Raw genomic sequence first — 15,970 nt, 5'->3', positions numbered from 1 at the left:
AATGTTTGTTGTTCTCTCTAACATTTGTTGAAGATGGATTTGTCAAGAAAACCCACGAATCCAAACCCTCAACGTCTGCCTCCTCCAGCCCTTTTCCAGGGCCCACCATCACACAATACCTCTAATATCTCCTTACCCGTCCCACCTGCAACCTCACCGTTAGCAACTGCCTCTGGCCAACCCCCACCCCTGAAACGGAATCGGTCATCTCGGCTAGCCGAGAGCGCAAATACTGAGAAGTCGAGCTTGTTATCACCCTTTGTATCACGCCGCGCCTCCAAACATGATGTCGACGGATCCGATGCCATCTGGCAGGAGATGCAGAACGCTTTGTCAGAAGTGGAACTTAGCGCTGTGACGAGCGAGAATGTCTTCGGCGCAAAGCACTCTGAAGCATTGGAAGATTTACGCATGAAACAGTTGAAGCTCGCCCAAGCCTGGGCACGTAGTGAAGCAGACGATGAAGTTGTGGATCCCGGCCACAGCGGTGCCGAAGAAGCCAGTGGAAAAGCTAGCTTGGCGCGGCGAGGTATTGAAGATGAATCAGCGACAGAAGCTAGCGCAGGTCAAGGTTCGGTATCGTACCGTACGTTGGATGACGAGACCGAGAAAGACATCCGTCTTGCGCGAAAGCGCCGCGAGGCCAATGACCGGTACTTTGACCGGGTCAACCAGGGCGTTTTGGATGTCGTTGCTAAACTGGAGGAGGTATCTCAGGCCATGCGCACCGTCGAGCGGGAAAGCAAGGATATCTGGAGCGACTCAGATAGTGTCACGACAACTGCACCGTCATCAACTAATACAAGCTGAACTTCTGAGTCTTCCAGTCGATTCAGCTGCAGTCCCGCCCTCGCTGCATTTGCTGCATTTTTTTATTCTTCAGTGGCGAGTGTACATGTCCCAGGGTTGATCCGGGCTATCACCGAGTCTTGCCGGACCGCATTGATATCTCTATCCTATACGAGGATGCGCTGGACGCATTCACAATATCCCTCGGGGAAATAATAATACTAATGCATGTAAATTATAACATAACTAAATCAAGGGTATCCAAACTCCGGTGCTCAAAAATAAACCCAAAACAAGCGGACATGATAATACATCTAAGGATTCCTTCGAGCCAAGCCTTTGCTATAGTTTTCAGAAATGATCCTTCATTCTCTTTTCACCACTCGTGCAGCAGCCTTCCAGCTTTCCGCGGCAGCATGTCTCACATCCTCCCATCTTGTCTCATAGGCCTTCCTTGTCAAGGCCTCCACTTCTTTATTCCATCTATGCTTAAATATCTCCTTCATAGTCGGCTCCGCTTGTCTCTGCGCTTCCAATTCTTCACGCCGCCACCTTGGCACGTCTTCTGGTAGGAAGCGCCTGTCATAGGCACCAGCAGAGGAGTTCAACCAGTCTATTTGCTCGACTTGCGCGTGGATGGCATTCCGTTGTGATATGCGTGTTGAGCGGTGTACTTGGATGGTAATGCAGAGAACGGATGAGGTAAAGGCAAAGCCACCGAGCTATTCGAGTGTGAATTGTAGTTAGTCCTGCTTTCTGGTATATATTCGAGGGTAAATCGTACAAATCCAGTGAAGAAGCCCATATTTGTTGTGGTGCTTGGAGTCGCCGGATTGTCTATTTGTTCGTGGGAGTGGTTTGAAAATGCGACAAATGGTACAAGTATTTCTTGATTATAGCCTATGCTGTCCTCGGCAATCAATAGGTTTAGGTGAAATGTATTCGAAAAGCTGAATGTCGTCGACCAGACAGAGTGAGCGCGGAAAACTGAAGTCGGACAGATGGTGGAAGCGCTCCGATTGGCCGAGACAATTCTTCTGGGCCGAACATCCTCCAGGGCTCTCCTTCACCTGTAATTAGTGAGCCATTGACCTCGTGATTCCCACTCTACTTTCAATAACCCGCTCTCTCTCTATCTGCCTCGTTTACTTTCGCCTAATAGCCCTCATCATGGCCGGCGGTGGAAGCAGATACCGCCACTTGAGCCGCGACTCCGCGCATCGACAGGCCCTGCTCCGAAACCTGGTGACCTCCCTCTTCGAGCATGAATCAATCACCACGACATGGCCCAAGGCCAAAGAGGCCCAGCGCCTGGCCGAGAAGTTGATTACCCTGGGCAAGAAGAACACCGAAGCGAGTCGGCGACGTGCATTGGAGATTTTCTACGTATGTTGAATTCCCAGAGAACAAGCCCACCCCGATTTCAATACGGAAAGGAATCATTCTGGTCACGAGAATTCATGGATTTACTGAATTTGTGATGAATTGCTGCAATTACCGATCCATCATCCTTTGGAGGAAAAAAAAAGAACCCGCAACCCAATGACAACACTAACATTCCCTAGACACCACATGAAATGCTCCCCAAACTCTTCGGTCCCCTCCGCGAGCGCTACGCAGACCGTCCAGGTGGATACACACGAGTGCTACGCATAGAACCTCGCGAAAAGAACGAGTATTTCTCCCCCAAGAAGGGTACTAAAAACGCCGTCCGAGAGCCTAAGCCCCAGGTCAAGGCTCCCACCGCTATCCTCGAGCTGGTCGATGGGCCGAAGGACATGCGCTTCGCCATGACGGCGCGCACTGTGGCTCGCGAGCGCGAGCAGGGCCGGGATCTTGTGCACGCTCTCACAAGGTTGAACGTGAAGAAGGTTACGCAGTTCCGGAAGGACGGTGTTGACGTTTTGGAGCGGGCGATTTCCCAGCTCAGTCTTGCCAAGAAGCAGAATGATAAGCTCGCTAAGCAGGAAGCGGAGGTTGAGTCGAGGGATTAGATGTGGGGAGTGCTCTCCTTTGTGGGGGTTCTATTTCGGAATCCTCGGCCGGGGGTGATTGATCTCTGATATCTGTTTGGGAGATGTTCTCTTCTGGGCTTTGATCGGCGTTCTCGATGCATCATCCTCTTGTCTTCGAGGCTGACTCCGTTGCTGTTGACTATGTTCTTTACTTGTTTTTCTTACCAGGAGTTCTGTCTTCTTCCTGTTGATTATGGCATTTTCGTCTCCGTTTGCACTCGCGCATGTGACATAGCCTCTGTATAAAAGATTTTGATACCTCTTTATTCGCACTTCTTCTTTGGTTTATTGGGTTCCGGTAAAGGCAGATATCGAGTCATGCTGCGGGAGGGACGTCGCCACATTTTTATCCCGGGCCTTTATATAGATCTGAAGATCAATCATCAACTGCTGGACAATATGTTACGATTGGAGGCCCCGCCAGTCAATATGATCCACGTTCAGAACTAGGCATTTTGCCGATTGTGCTGCCTGGCGATCAGATTTCAAATCATACCGATGTCAACAGCCTTACCAACGCCATCTCCTGCAATGTCGATCAAATAGAGGGCTCACCGCAAATAATAACTGCCTTTATTGCATCGCTATTGATACTAAGTAGTTTCTGGGTGGTTTGGTAGTTATGTCAACAATGCTAGTAGGAAATTGAAGAACTATATATTTGAGAATCCATAGCATCCTCAACCAAAATAAAACTTGCTTCTGGCAATCAGACTTCCGATTGAGGTTTTATTGAGTCACCAATGACCAAATACTTCTGGAAAATGTCCAAAATTCCGTGCAGACTCCCAACGCTCATTTCCTGGGGCGGTTGACCAGATCTGATATATCAGCTGCAGCTCGGCGTAACAGACTAGTGCAGCCTGCACACAGAAATTACAATCAAGGGACAATAAAATTCAATGCAAAGTTATCAATAGTTGGGCTCGCTAGCATATGATCTAAGCGAATGCTGTTACAAGCCAAGCCGACCTGCCCAAGGGGCCATTTATTCATCTGGCTTATAGTCTTGGGATATAATCAAAGTCTCGAATTCTCTTCTACAATATTCCATGCCCAGCGAGACCTGTGATCCGGCCAAATAATATAGAGTGCTTAATTCTGTTGTCCAGAATTCGATACCCATCTTTACTACACCGCAACCTTCTTGTGTGAAGTATGTAATACCCCGATATCCCCAACTGTACTTTCCAGAATTCATCATTTGCTGATCTCCTACCAGGTCAGAAGAAGTATAGCCAAAGAAAATACTCGAAATGGAAAAACCGTCACTCGAAACACACAACCCGCTCCGGCAAAATGCTCCAAGCCCCCCATATCCCGACACAGACAAAGAAGTCGCAGTGCCATACCCACCCCGACCAACCATCGAACACAGCATGAACGAGAACTGCACCTTGCAAGTCAATGATCGGGACTGCACGCTAGAGTTCAGCGACCGGGACTACAACCTGGAACTCAATCAATACGTCGACGACAAACACACAGACAAGCAGGTCGAGGCCGCAGTTGGAGCCGCAGACAGAGGCCAGGGAGATGAAAGTGGGCGACAGTCTGCAGCAGACGGGAAACAAGATCCGGAGTCACAGTCTGTGATAGGGACGGTTAGGCGTCATAGGCCTCGTCGACGTGAGTGGATTATATTTGGTTCGGCTCTTGGGGCTGTTGTTCTTATGGTTGTTATTATTGTTCCTTCTGCGATCTTTGGAACCCGTCAGTCTAGGCCACAGTATAAGCCGCCTACGAATCAATATATTCCATGAGCTGATGGGGGTTTCATATTTGAGGGAACTTGAACGTATATATTGAGGGCTAAAGACTTGGATGTGAAAAGCTGGGGGTTCAAGTGCTGTTTCTTTGTCTGATAGTTTATAGTTTGATTAGGCATATATGCAACTCGAGAAGTAAGCACCATATTCGGTAATAGCTATTCGTACTCTGAACTAGTAGCTTATACTGATTGAATCTCTTCTCTTCAACCAACTCGACAAAATAGGAAGAGAAACACGTGATATCACTTTCAACCAATTGAAACTATACTATTCTGTAAATCACATGATCATAATAAACCCTACTACTATTTGGCATTTCGTCTGAGATTGGCTTAACATGCGCTGCTGATTCGAGACGCAGTATATCAGAGAAGGAGACTTCTGTGCTTCCAAAAAATTTCCAAGGGTTTATGGCCGATGTAATAGTATTGGAACAAAGGCCCTGCAAGGTAACTAGATATACTAGTGCTTGACATTGGGAGCCATCGTCCTCTTATCGTTGGTAATTTGTACATTGTGGTGAATATTGCTTTATTTTACAGATTATCAGATGGCCTCAGGCATGTATACGTGTTATAGGAGCCACTTGTATGTAGTAGTACATGCTTGCTCTAGAAATCTCTTCCTCTCTCCTCTCCTCTCCTCCCCTACCTCTTAAGACCTTCTTAATTACTGGAGTCCATCTTGTTTTGAGCTGTACTTTGTTCATCGCATAAGTCGATTCTCCTTTTAATCATTTGGCTACATTACATATAGGACATCCTAGTCGTGATTCTTATACTGTTTTGGAAGGTATCCATTTCGAATTCTATGTCCTCCAAATAGGCGAGAAAGAAGAAACATAAGTTGAACAGGTTCATGACTAGCTAAGAGCGACTAGGTACATGCACAAGAACCCGGATCGCCAAGCATTGTACTGTTGCAGATGCAAGCCTTGGAAGATAGTTGCCGCATGTGGACATATGAATCTAGCCTATAGACTACGGGACAAAGGTTCATATCTCCACAACTTCCAAAGACACAAGGATCACAGATACAACACATATGGTAGTAGAAAGGTGACCAAAACCGTGAAGCTTTAGTTCGGCTTGGAGACAGTTGTGCCCCCAGAGACCACAAGTGGTCCATTGCTGACGGCGGAAATTCCATTGTTGCTGTATGTTGGTGCTGGGACCGAGGCCGGGACGGTTCGGCTTTTTAGATCAAAGTCGGAAGGGACTTCGGAAGGCGGGGGTTTGGGGGGAAGATGAGATGGTGTGCCCCATTTCGCGATCGAGTCTCGAGGACCGGTGGGCACTCGGTTGGAATTCATAGCCGGGGTTGAGTCCATAGTCCGGTTGGAACTTGGTTCCGGATACCCATGCCATTGCTGTTGGGCGCCAGGTTGCATGGTACCATACGGCTGCATTGGGTGTTGGCTTTTGTTCGGGTGACGCCCGAGAGGAGCACCGCCGGGGATGAATGAGCGTGTCTGAGGGTTGAAGTGTGACCTGGCATATCCTGCTTGCATTGCTGCGTGGGATCCGGCAGAATTTTGGAGAGCAGGATTCATATGCTGCCCGGGGTATTGAGCGTAAGGATATGCGCCCATATTGGACGGCATATTGGAGCTCATATTAAGACCCATGTTGGAGCCCATGTTTGAGTTCATGTTAAGCGGCATGTTGAGTGGCATGTTAGAAGCCATTGGCTGATGAGGATAGTTGGGCCAGTGAACAGGCGGTCCATTTCGTGGGTGCTGGGACTGCTGGAAATTTGTGGGGAAAGGAGGCGAGTTCCAATTGGGGTTTTGTTGATACGGGGTCACATTGGGCACGGCATAGTTGTTCATTGCCGGCGAGGAAGCGTTTGAGGACGGCTGGTTCATCATCCCCTGCTGGTTCATCGTAGCATACCCGGAATATGGAGATTGTTGCGGCATGTTTCCTCCTTGCCACGAGCTATTGGAGGCCATCTGAGGCGACATTGCCACTGGAAACTGGGAGCCATTCACATTCACATTCATGTTCAGTTGCCCAGGGTAAATGGCACCATTCCGACTAGATGGCATGTATCCACCAGAGGGTGGCGGCACGCCAGGTCCCACCAAGTAAGGTACTTGGTTTGGATATGAGCTGTCATTTACAGGAGCATTGTACTGAGCAGCACCATTTCCATATTGCATACCTGGGTAGTAGGCATTGAACTGCGAGCGAACCTCAAAGCTGTCATCATGAGGAGTTCGCTGCCTCTGGTTTTTTTTGCGCCCATTCGCCGAGCTGGAGCGTGACATGTTGGGATTCGAGTCACCGCTGGCCGGATCTGATTTGGCACTGTCGGGAAAATCACGAAAGATTCGTTCACGTACTTCATGGTATTTTGCCTCCCGTTCCTCCCTCGTCAAAGCCATACGATCTTTAGCGTGTGTAGCACCAGAAGAAGACCAGTGACGTTCTCCATCTGGTCCGCTATCGCCATCTTCCGAGTTGGTCTTGGAAGGGTTTGAAGAACCTCCAATACTTCCTTCGAATTGCCCTCCATCGTTTCGGCGCATGATTTTCATTGCCGGGACAGCTGGAGGTGGAGTGCTATTGGAAGCAGCATGCACAGCGGACAAAGGAGTGGGTAGCCGGCAGAATGGCGTGCGATGAAGCCTGACCGATGTCACATTGTTATCGACAAAATGTGTTAAGTGATAGTAATCTCCTAGCTTGTGTGCAAGAAGTCGCCCAAACGCGTTCGAGGGGGGCAACTCTAGAGACTGCTCATTGCAGTCCTTGATAAAGTGTCGAATTTTTTCCTCCAATTGCAGGATCAGCAGCCGATCTTTCGGTGATTTCATTGCCTCTAGGAGTTTTTCATCCGGCTCCAAGGGAAACCCATGTAATATCTGACCATCTTCAATGCCATCGGAGTTGGCTGGAATCACGAAATTATTCGCGATTGAATCTGGAGGAATTGCACCATTCACCGGCTGGGGACCGCCAAAGAGAGGAGGCACGGGCAAAATTCCGCGTGGGCGTGTAGGAATGCCATCTCGGTAATGATCCCGAAACGCACGACTGCCAGCTTCAGAGCCTGCCACTGAGTTTGGAGCCCCAGAAGCAAGTCCGGAAAGCGACTCCTCTTCATCAATCGCTTGCACACTAGCACTATCATCGGGACGTACAGAGTCCTTTTCATCCATTGCAAAGGTCGTCACCGAGGCAAGACTCTTGGAATCAAAGTTGGTCATTTTTGTGGATGAGGTAGAAAGGTGAGTGCGATCATCTTCAAAAGAGTTTTCCCGCTTGAGCAAGCCATCATCTTGGCCGCTAACAAACGAGCTTGGTCCATCACTGTGATTTTCCGAGGTGATGCTAATGTCTTGCACACCTCTCCCTAGATCATCAACAGCTAGTTCTATGGAACTAGCCTCTGGCGTTTTATCGACATTATGCTGGCTGGGCAAAGATGCACCGGAGCCATTTGCTTTTGAGTAAAGTGATTGGTCTGCTGGCTCGCATATTTCGTTTTCATCAGATACCGAGGAAGAATGTGGGCTGAGGGGGGCGGGCATAGCGGCGATCTTGTCACGGAATTAGCGATGAGCCATGAGGTAGTGGAGCAAACTCTTAGCTTACCTTTGCAAAGGAGAGAGGGCCGTCTCCACCTGGGGGACTTTTTGACGCCATGACAACACTCTGCAGGATGGTCGCTGAGACTGGTTAAATTTCACAAAAAAAAAAAAGAAAATCCGAGATCAAGGTCAAGCAGCAGCTGCACTCAGCAGGCTTCGGATTTGCAAATGTGAAGAAGGTGGAAGCTTGTTTGGTTGAAAGTAATGTCGCTGCGTAATTTCGTTTCACACAAGCCCAAAACGAAAGACATATCTCTGGGGTAGGGCAATCGCCATGGAGAAAGCTGTGGAGAATGCGCATTAGCACCATGCATGAAAGTAAAGGGATCCATAGGATCAATGAGGAGAAATATCCACTTCAATAGAGCGAGAAGTCTAGGCGGATCAGGCAACGGGGCCTTACATGATATCAAAGCTGGCTCATAGTCAGGGAGATCTCGTACCGAGTTTTGAGGGGATTCCAGATCCGACGGGTATTTGAAGAGCCGATCAACTCTAGATCGTCCGTCCGAGATGGATGACGTGAATGTTGACAATGAACTCCGAGATCGAGAAGGAGCGTTGGGGATCTGAATTCTGAATTCTTGATTACCTGAAGATTCGTGGGCATTATGCCGCGCCCGACCGCCCTTGGCGCGCGCCTACAATTTCCCTTAGGCTTCAAAGGGTAACAGACGCTAATTTGCGCCGATCAGCTTTACGTCGGATGTTGCCTGTGTTTCTTATCGTGGGCGCGTCAATAGCCTTATTTCAGACCTAAAGTACCTGCCAATCTAGGATTCTAAACGAAACTACAACATCACGAGTCCCAATGAACCGATATCGAAACGCCCCGAAGCTTGGAGGCTCCAACTCCAACAGGGCCACCGCGACCACACTGTGCCAAAAATGCCTTGGACGAGATATGTACCCTATTTCATTTGCTCTTTGGACGTTTGACTAACTCCGATCCACGACACTATAGCTTTGATTGCAAGGCATCCGCGCAAGAGCGCCCATATGTCCCGCGACCTTCAAGGACTCAGCAGCTACTGAATCCAGAATTGATGCCCAAGCTTTCAAGTGAGAATCCAAATGAGTTTTTGCGAAAGTAAGTTCACGTGAATAATTGTCATTTCTGCATTTTCCTGCATTGGAGTCCTCGCTAACTTGTATGAAGAGAGGGTGTGGCAGACGAACTCCTTGCTACTCGGGAGGAAGAGCGTGGCCGGAAGAGAGACCTTGAGGATATGACAGATCGCGGCGTTCAGTCTCCGAAGCGGGCTAGGTCCCTCTCAGTGGAAACGATATCTACGAATCGATCCGATTCCTCATCTCCCCGCCGTAACAAATACGGCGCATCTGACAGAGGTCGCCGAAATGATTCATCAGCACCACCTGCAAAGTCCCGAAAGAGACGCTTCAGTGATTCAACAGAGGGTTCTTCAGGGTCATTCTACTCGGGACCAAGGGACCGCTCACCCTCCCAAGAACGAACCGACGATCGAAACACCCGGCGACGGAGACGAGAATCTAGCCCCGAAGAACGAGGTCGTCACCGTGGAGCAGGAAGACATAGCGAGCGAAGGGACCGCCGAAGCAAGAGTGTGGATAAGGATCGAGTGAAAGAATCACGTGCTACGACTCAGGACGTTCCCCGGGACCGTTCACACCGTGATCAAGCAATCCCATCACGTCAGTCTCAATCTGGACGCTCTAAGCCTGATCCCATAATGGAGAAGAACCAGCTTCCTCGGGAACGAAGCTTGAGTCCTTTCAGTAAGCGCCTTGCTTTGACTCAAGCCATGAATAACGGACGGTAAAGTGAATTGAAAACCTGCTCTGCAATATTAGGGCTTCATACGGCGCAAAATCTTGATGGAGGGGGAACACGGCGCCAATTCGTGTTCCATCAGTATTTGACTAAGTGTATCATTAGCATCTCCATTGCGGAGTTTGAAAGTATCTGTCACTGGACAGCGGAACTAAAAAAAATCCAATAATGATTTCTGAACGACACTAAGATAGATATGCTCATTGAGGATCTTGATTTGTAAACCTCCTAACGCCTCATTTTTGTGCGCAATATGCCCATGGCATCAATTGGACGCCTCAACCGAGACAACAAAAAAAAGGAATAAGTTAAATGGACAGAATATAGACAATTACAGGTGGAGGCAGAAGACCTAGACAACGCTCGCATTCCTGCAACACAAAGGGTATCAAGTTCAAATCGTTTCTTCGTCGCTCTTTGCTTCCTCTCGTTCGCGCATATGGATGCCCTCAACGAGCGCTTCACCCTCCATGCCCACTTCCTCCCCCTGCTCGTCTCCGTTAGACTTAGGCCCACGCGCCTTCGCATCACGCTGCGCGTCCTCTAACCGCTGTCGCAACATCCGTGCAATTGAATTTTCCATCCGTACATCAAGAATCTTGAGCTTTTCGTTTAGATCGCGCTTCAAGTCCCAGTTAGGTTTCTTAGGTTGTAGTTTGAACAGATCAATGGGTTCGTCGGCATCCGCATCCTTCTTGGCTTGTTCCGCTGTGGCTCTTGCAATTTTAGCCGCCTGTGCTTCCAGCGTCACCTGGCCCTCTTGCGGGCCATGCTCGAAGCCCAGTTTGGGCCCGCGAGTCTCGGGGTCGTAGTTGCGGCCGGATAGATATTTTGTGCTCACATCTGGCGTAGAATCGGCGTCAGGCAGCTCCTGGTCTTCCGCACTGGCCTCATTTGTGTCTTCTTCAGGTTGCTTGCGCTTCAGAGCTGCGAGCTTGGCGAGGCGGGCTTTGCGGTCGGTGGATGCCGCATCAAGACTGGCATGGTTTGATGACATGTTTTCGAGCGATGGTTAAACTGAGGGTGAATGGAATATCTGGGATTTGGGGACTGGAAAGCAGAGTGATTGTATGACCGGAAGAAATTCGCAAGCTCCTCCGCTGCTTCAAAGTTGAAGATGATGAAGCGATAAAAGTAGATGTGGTGCGCCACACACTAGCCACGGCAAAATCGGGCGGAATGGCGGAATTCAACTTTCTGTCCGGCATTGGACTTTGACTCCTCGCCATACTCTGTACTTGACTTATTTTCTTCGTCTTGGTCTTTCCCCCAAATGTCTGCGGGTACAAGCTCCTGAATGTCATCGTGTCCGCACCAACTCGTTCGGTCCCGTCTCAACGGGTTGCTGTCACCACAATGTCGGACTCTAGGCCGATGGTATCGGGAGTCAGGGACGAATGTTGGTCATAGAGTGCGCCTCTCCACATACAATGCTCCTGCAATCTTCGAACCTGGTGTGACACATGATGCTCCTGACCCCATATCATATCAACACAACCGCGGTTCAACCGACAGTTCACATTCGCCGACAAGTGAACAATCAGATCAGGTCGCGACAAATCAGTATGGCATAGGCCATGGACAATCAAAACCTTCAACCCAACCACGAAGTTCATCACAGACACCGATTATAACGAATGATAAAATGAAGAAGGTCGCTTATGTGCGAAAAGCTGATCCCAAGCTTGTCGCCATGGCGGCTGAGAGAGTCAACCGAGAAATCTTAAACAAGGGAAGACATTTGACCGATCGCGGGTTATACCTGGCGCTTTCAATGCGAATGAATTCACTTTACATGCGTGAGCTAGGTCTCCGTCAATGGAAAGAGGCATATGGAGCAATTCACAAGGCTAAGACACATGGCCGTGAGGTCTTGCACAATTCTGCATTGCCAAAGCTGAGAGAAGATGGCGAGCAACTGCTAGCCTTGCTTCTCGAAGACTGTCAAGGCAAGTTTCGAGAGGCATGGCTGGCAATGACCCGCCCTAACAGGGCTTGGGCCTGGCAACGCCTGGCCATTTGGCTTCTGCAAAATAACCCGGCAATGGCCTTAGAGTTTTTACTCGTCACAACTGAGCCACGAGATAAGCCAGATTTAACTATGGTTGTTGATTGCTTGACTTACTTGGAAAGATTTCATTATGAAGAGCTCCGGGATTGGACAAAGGGTGCCCACACATTCGAATCGGTTGTTGCAACTTCCCTGGATCCAAAGGACTGGCCAATTATCTCCCCGCCACAAAGGGGTATACGATTCTATATTCGCCGAGCGGGCTTCTTAGGTGTCTACGAGAGTTTCCGTTTAATGAACGAGCGAGGCATCACGATGGAAGCGCAAACAGCACTTTGCTACATGTACCGATTCACACAGTTGAACGACGTGGAATATGCCCTTAGGGCTCTCGAATTCATTCCCAAAATCAATGACCCTGAATTTTCCATGGACTCTGAAGGAGTCTTACGGCACTGTTGCAAGCTCCTGACCCTGGACACCGTTGAGGATAACGCCAGCGGACGAAATTTCCGGATCCTCCCACGGCTTCTCAAAATGGGTGTTCAGCCAGACCGGGACATGATGAATCTCGTGCTCGCCAATGCTTACAAAACCGGTGATCCTCAATTGGGGTCGGACATGCTTCAGTTCATGAAGAATCACCACCACGAATTCGATTCTTATACATATCTGACTCTCCTCACTGATGCGGTGTCTCGAGGCGACCGGGGTCGTGTGGACGAGCTGGTGCGGGAAGTCGAGATGCAAGAGGAATTACGAAACAACCCATACATTTTCAGCAAAATCTTCCACGCTCATTTCACTTTTACCGCCAAGCATATTGATCCCGAGAGCGATCCCTCGGGAGTTTTCTACTCTATGCTCGACATGTACAACAAAATCCACGACATCACACCGCTCAAAGAACTCCTTCTACTCCCTCCCTCATACTCACCGCCGCCAAGTCAAGGACTTGAATTGAAAACCCCACCATCTCCAGTATCTTTGTTCCTCATGATCGCGACATTCTTCCGTTGTCGGAATCGGATATCACAAGTGCATCACATGTATGACAGATTCCGCGAGCTCGTGCAGCAGGGCCATCCATCCATCGCTCCTCTGGTCGAGACCGACCACGTCTATAATGAATTCCTCATCGCCTTCCGCAAAAGCAGCCGTGGACTAAGGTCAAGCATACGTCTCGTCGAAGACATGCTTGACACCTCTGCCATACCAAAAGAAACTATCACTGGCAAACCTCTCAAGCACATCGCACCCACGCATCGTACTTGGACCATCCTCCTCAGTGCCTTCAATTACAGTCGCCAGCCCGATGCCGCCGAGAAAGTCAAGGAGATGATGGCCAAGCACAATGTGGAGTACAACCAGGTGACTTGGAACACCATCATCAATGGATTCGCCAATGCGCAGGCCATCCCTGAAACTGCTAGTGCAATCACGAAGATGGAAAGGGAAGGCTTTGCCATCGACCATTACACGATGAAGAGTTTGCGTTATCTCCGCGACCCCGAACGCCTCTGGGTGGCGATCGAGGAGATGGATGAGGGCCTTAATTCGGATGGAACTAATAAGCTTCTCACCCTCGAGCCCGCATCCAATGTTCACAGTGATCAGAAGGTGCACGACGAGCTCATTGACAATGGGTTAGAGAAGTTGGAGTCAAAGTTGAAGCCTAAGATGTAAAATAGGAATACCCTTTTGTCTTTTACTGCCGCCTTTGGAGGGTCAAGTATTTTGGACGCATTGGTCCTGAAGAAGTGCCTTTGAACTTTTTTTTGTAGATTTTAATATTATGTACTATATACTACCGCATCATGAACCTCTTGTTCGTCTGAATATCTCATTGCATCTGGATACCATCACGTGAAGGGCAAATAGTAATAGTAATCTCTTATAACCCCCGACTAAGGTTACTTGAGGTCCGATCGAAGTTGGGGACTACCACAAGCATTGATTATCACGTAGGAATTCCCCTCCAAACACCCATTGAGACTTAAGCAATGTTAATCACCGAAGAAGATCGACACCTGCATGCAACATCAGTATGTATATTTCTTCATACATCGGGACTCGTGGAGAGAACTTACTGCCATCACGACACAGCATATGCTGACGTATGGGCTGAGTCGCTCTCCGACCCGAGCAGACTTCCAGAATATCCCAAAGATCCTACATCAAAGAACTATCAGTCTCCCCGTCATCTTCCTGCATCCCGGATGCGCATCCTCAGGTGGTCGCCTACCCATTCTGGTTCCGGTCCATGATCCCCGGCATTATCGAGTGCGCATAGCTGCTCGTGCAGATTATCAGGAGAATCACGAGAAGCAACGATTGAAAGTTGAAAAGAGCAGACTAGGTGAGTGTGATAGTTAGCACAGTAATCATACTATCATTGTGGTTCCAACATGAACGCCACGCGAAAGCCAAGCCACATATACTTCTCACAGAAAAGTTGCTCTCGTAAATTCTGCCATTTACATAAACTCACCATTTGTTGCAACTGTAAACCCTTCACCCGTCACTTGGGCAAAGAAAGAGAATTGCGACCGTAACTTGCCAGGTACCTGCATGTGCTAAGGTTGCTAACTAACCCCCAGTCTAGCATATTCTGCCTGGTATGTCCGCCAAGCGCACGGGCCAAGCGGCCAAGCGGGTATCATTCTCCTTGCCGCCATACGCATCTCCGCTACCTCTTAAGCCATCACACACTGGATTGGGTACTCTGAACACCTGGACTCGGACTCCAATCTGTCCCTTTGAGACTACAATCTCAGCACCTCCAAACGCTCACCTCCAAGCTCCAAGCACCTTCTCATCAACCTCGAAGACTGACTCGTCCAATCCGACTCGCAATCCATCACGTCAGCCTAGCTCGAAGACTCTTGTCTCTGAACTCTCGCCTAATTGGGGCTTCGATGAGCAAGATACAGTGCTAAATTGTGCCGGATACGGACCTAAGTGGACTCTTAGTTCACCCGACACGGCATCTACATCGACTAGAAAGGACAAAAAAGAGTCTACAACCAAGCCCACCATGGCCGAACCACGTGCGCGTACGGCCCGGCACAAGGGTCAAATGAACTTTCAGAATGAACGTAAGTTCCGGCAGCCCATGCAAATTCATTAATAGAAGTTACAAAGCCAAATTCAATACTAACTATATCCAACAGTTCGCCTGCTCCTTCTCGCCTACGGCGACCCCAGCCCACACCCGAGCTTCCCGAACGAACCACTTCCCGAGACAGTCCGCGTGCTGGACGAAATTGTCACCGACTTCGTGTTGGAACTCTGCCACGGCGCCGCGCAAGTCGCACACCACGCCCGCCGTCAGAAGATCAAAGTTGAGGACTTCCGCTTCGCACTGCGTCGCGACCAGAACAAGCTCGGCCGTGTACAGGAGCTGTTGCGCATGGAACGTGAATTGAAAGAAGCTCGCAAAGCATTTGACCAGAATGATGATCAGGTTGCTAAGGAAGCTGGAAAGAAAGGTGCTGCCGCTGCGGCCGCTGCTGCTGCTGCTGGCGAGGATCCTGTGGCTGCCGAAGCCGCTGCCGCTGCTACTGTTACCAAGAAGAGTAAGGGCAAGGGGAAAAGAGGTGCTGCAACCCGCCGTGGATCTGATGCTACCGAGGAGTCAGTTTCGAAGAAGCGTAAGACGATTGGCTGAACATATACCCTCAATAACTCCACCAATTCCTGCCCAGTTGCTGTGGGTCACGACGAACATGACTTAATGCCCAACGTGTGTTTCTTTTCGCCAATATATTTACAGCTAGTTTTTCCAATACCAAGAAATAACTAGAGAAATACAATGGAAATTTATCAAATCCCAATGCTCACTTTATTTATATCAAAGGTAAGACAGACATCGGGACTCGCATTTGCGCCCTCCCACTCGCCCGATGCAATCACTGGGACATCACAACGCTTTGACCACGGTGATAGGAGCAAACTAGGCTAGAACCACGT

General features: G+C 49.2%; 10 protein-coding genes across 10 annotated transcripts; 6 read left to right on the top strand and 4 right to left on the bottom strand.

The window, feature by feature from the left end:
* Positions 1–33: 33 nt before the first annotated feature.
* On the top strand, positions 34–810 carry LCP9604111_4689 (DUF5315 domain-containing protein; the record flags this gene model as incomplete). The annotated part of the gene is made up of 1 exon (XM_039072415.1): positions 34–810. One exon carries the CDS (start codon positions 34–36, stop codon positions 808–810), a length of 777 nt encoding a protein of 258 aa, XP_038929179.1.
* Positions 811–1,154: 344 nt separating this feature from the next.
* Positions 1,155–1,594, bottom strand: LCP9604111_4688 (MICOS complex subunit Mic12 family protein; the record flags this gene model as incomplete). Its single annotated transcript, XM_039072414.1, has 2 exons — positions 1,155–1,511; positions 1,574–1,594. 2 exons carry the CDS (start codon positions 1,592–1,594, stop codon positions 1,155–1,157), a joined length of 378 nt encoding a protein of 125 aa, XP_038929178.1.
* A 365-nt stretch (positions 1,595–1,959) lies between these two features.
* On the top strand, positions 1,960–2,783 carry LCP9604111_4687 (mitochondrial 54S ribosomal protein bL17m; the record flags this gene model as incomplete). The annotated part of the gene is made up of 2 exons (XM_039072413.1): positions 1,960–2,175; positions 2,355–2,783. The coding sequence occupies 2 exons, from the start codon at positions 1,960–1,962 to the stop codon at positions 2,781–2,783; spliced, it is 645 nt and encodes a 214-aa protein (XP_038929177.1).
* Positions 2,784–4,183: 1,400 nt separating this feature from the next.
* On the top strand, positions 4,184–4,567 carry LCP9604111_4686 (uncharacterized protein; the record flags this gene model as incomplete). The annotated part of the gene is made up of 1 exon (XM_039072412.1): positions 4,184–4,567. The coding sequence occupies one exon, from the start codon at positions 4,184–4,186 to the stop codon at positions 4,565–4,567; it is 384 nt and encodes a 127-aa protein (XP_038929176.1).
* Positions 4,568–5,654: 1,087 nt separating this feature from the next.
* Positions 5,655–8,229, bottom strand: LCP9604111_4685 (putative R3H domain protein; the record flags this gene model as incomplete). Its single annotated transcript, XM_039072411.1, has 2 exons — positions 5,655–8,123; positions 8,179–8,229. The coding sequence occupies 2 exons, from the start codon at positions 8,227–8,229 to the stop codon at positions 5,655–5,657; spliced, it is 2,520 nt and encodes an 839-aa protein (XP_038929175.1).
* Positions 8,230–8,985: 756 nt separating this feature from the next.
* LCP9604111_4684 (zinc finger CCHC-type containing 10) lies at positions 8,986–9,976 on the top strand (the record flags this gene model as incomplete). Its single annotated transcript, XM_039072410.1, has 3 exons — positions 8,986–9,076; positions 9,129–9,264; positions 9,334–9,976. 3 exons carry the CDS (start codon positions 8,986–8,988, stop codon positions 9,974–9,976), a joined length of 870 nt encoding a protein of 289 aa, XP_038929174.1.
* A 405-nt stretch (positions 9,977–10,381) lies between these two features.
* LCP9604111_4683 (CCDC12/cwf18 family protein) lies at positions 10,382–10,984 on the bottom strand (the record flags this gene model as incomplete). The annotated part of the gene is made up of 1 exon (XM_039072409.1): positions 10,382–10,984. The coding sequence occupies one exon, from the start codon at positions 10,982–10,984 to the stop codon at positions 10,382–10,384; it is 603 nt and encodes a 200-aa protein (XP_038929173.1).
* A 648-nt stretch (positions 10,985–11,632) lies between these two features.
* On the top strand, positions 11,633–13,684 carry LCP9604111_4682 (pentatricopeptide repeat protein; the record flags this gene model as incomplete). The annotated part of the gene is made up of 1 exon (XM_039072408.1): positions 11,633–13,684. The coding sequence occupies one exon, from the start codon at positions 11,633–11,635 to the stop codon at positions 13,682–13,684; it is 2,052 nt and encodes a 683-aa protein (XP_038929172.1).
* A 320-nt stretch (positions 13,685–14,004) lies between these two features.
* On the bottom strand, positions 14,005–14,492 carry LCP9604111_4681 (protein kish; the record flags this gene model as incomplete). The annotated part of the gene is made up of 4 exons (XM_039072407.1): positions 14,005–14,028; positions 14,089–14,170; positions 14,244–14,353; positions 14,490–14,492. The coding sequence occupies 4 exons, from the start codon at positions 14,490–14,492 to the stop codon at positions 14,005–14,007; spliced, it is 219 nt and encodes a 72-aa protein (XP_038929171.1).
* A 126-nt stretch (positions 14,493–14,618) lies between these two features.
* LCP9604111_4680 (putative transcription initiation factor TFIID subunit 13) lies at positions 14,619–15,668 on the top strand (the record flags this gene model as incomplete). Its single annotated transcript, XM_039072406.1, has 2 exons — positions 14,619–15,096; positions 15,172–15,668. 2 exons carry the CDS (start codon positions 14,619–14,621, stop codon positions 15,666–15,668), a joined length of 975 nt encoding a protein of 324 aa, XP_038929170.1.
* Positions 15,669–15,970: the final 302 nt, after the last annotated feature.

The sequence above is a fragment of the Penicillium roqueforti genome (assembly GCF_015533775.1).
Source record: "Penicillium roqueforti strain LCP96 04111 chromosome Unknown scaffold_10, whole genome shotgun sequence".
NCBI lineage: Eukaryota > Fungi > Ascomycota > Eurotiomycetes > Eurotiales > Aspergillaceae > Penicillium > Penicillium roqueforti.
The sequence above is the reverse complement of the archived record's forward strand: the minus strand, read 5'-3'. Positions and strand labels throughout refer to the sequence as shown.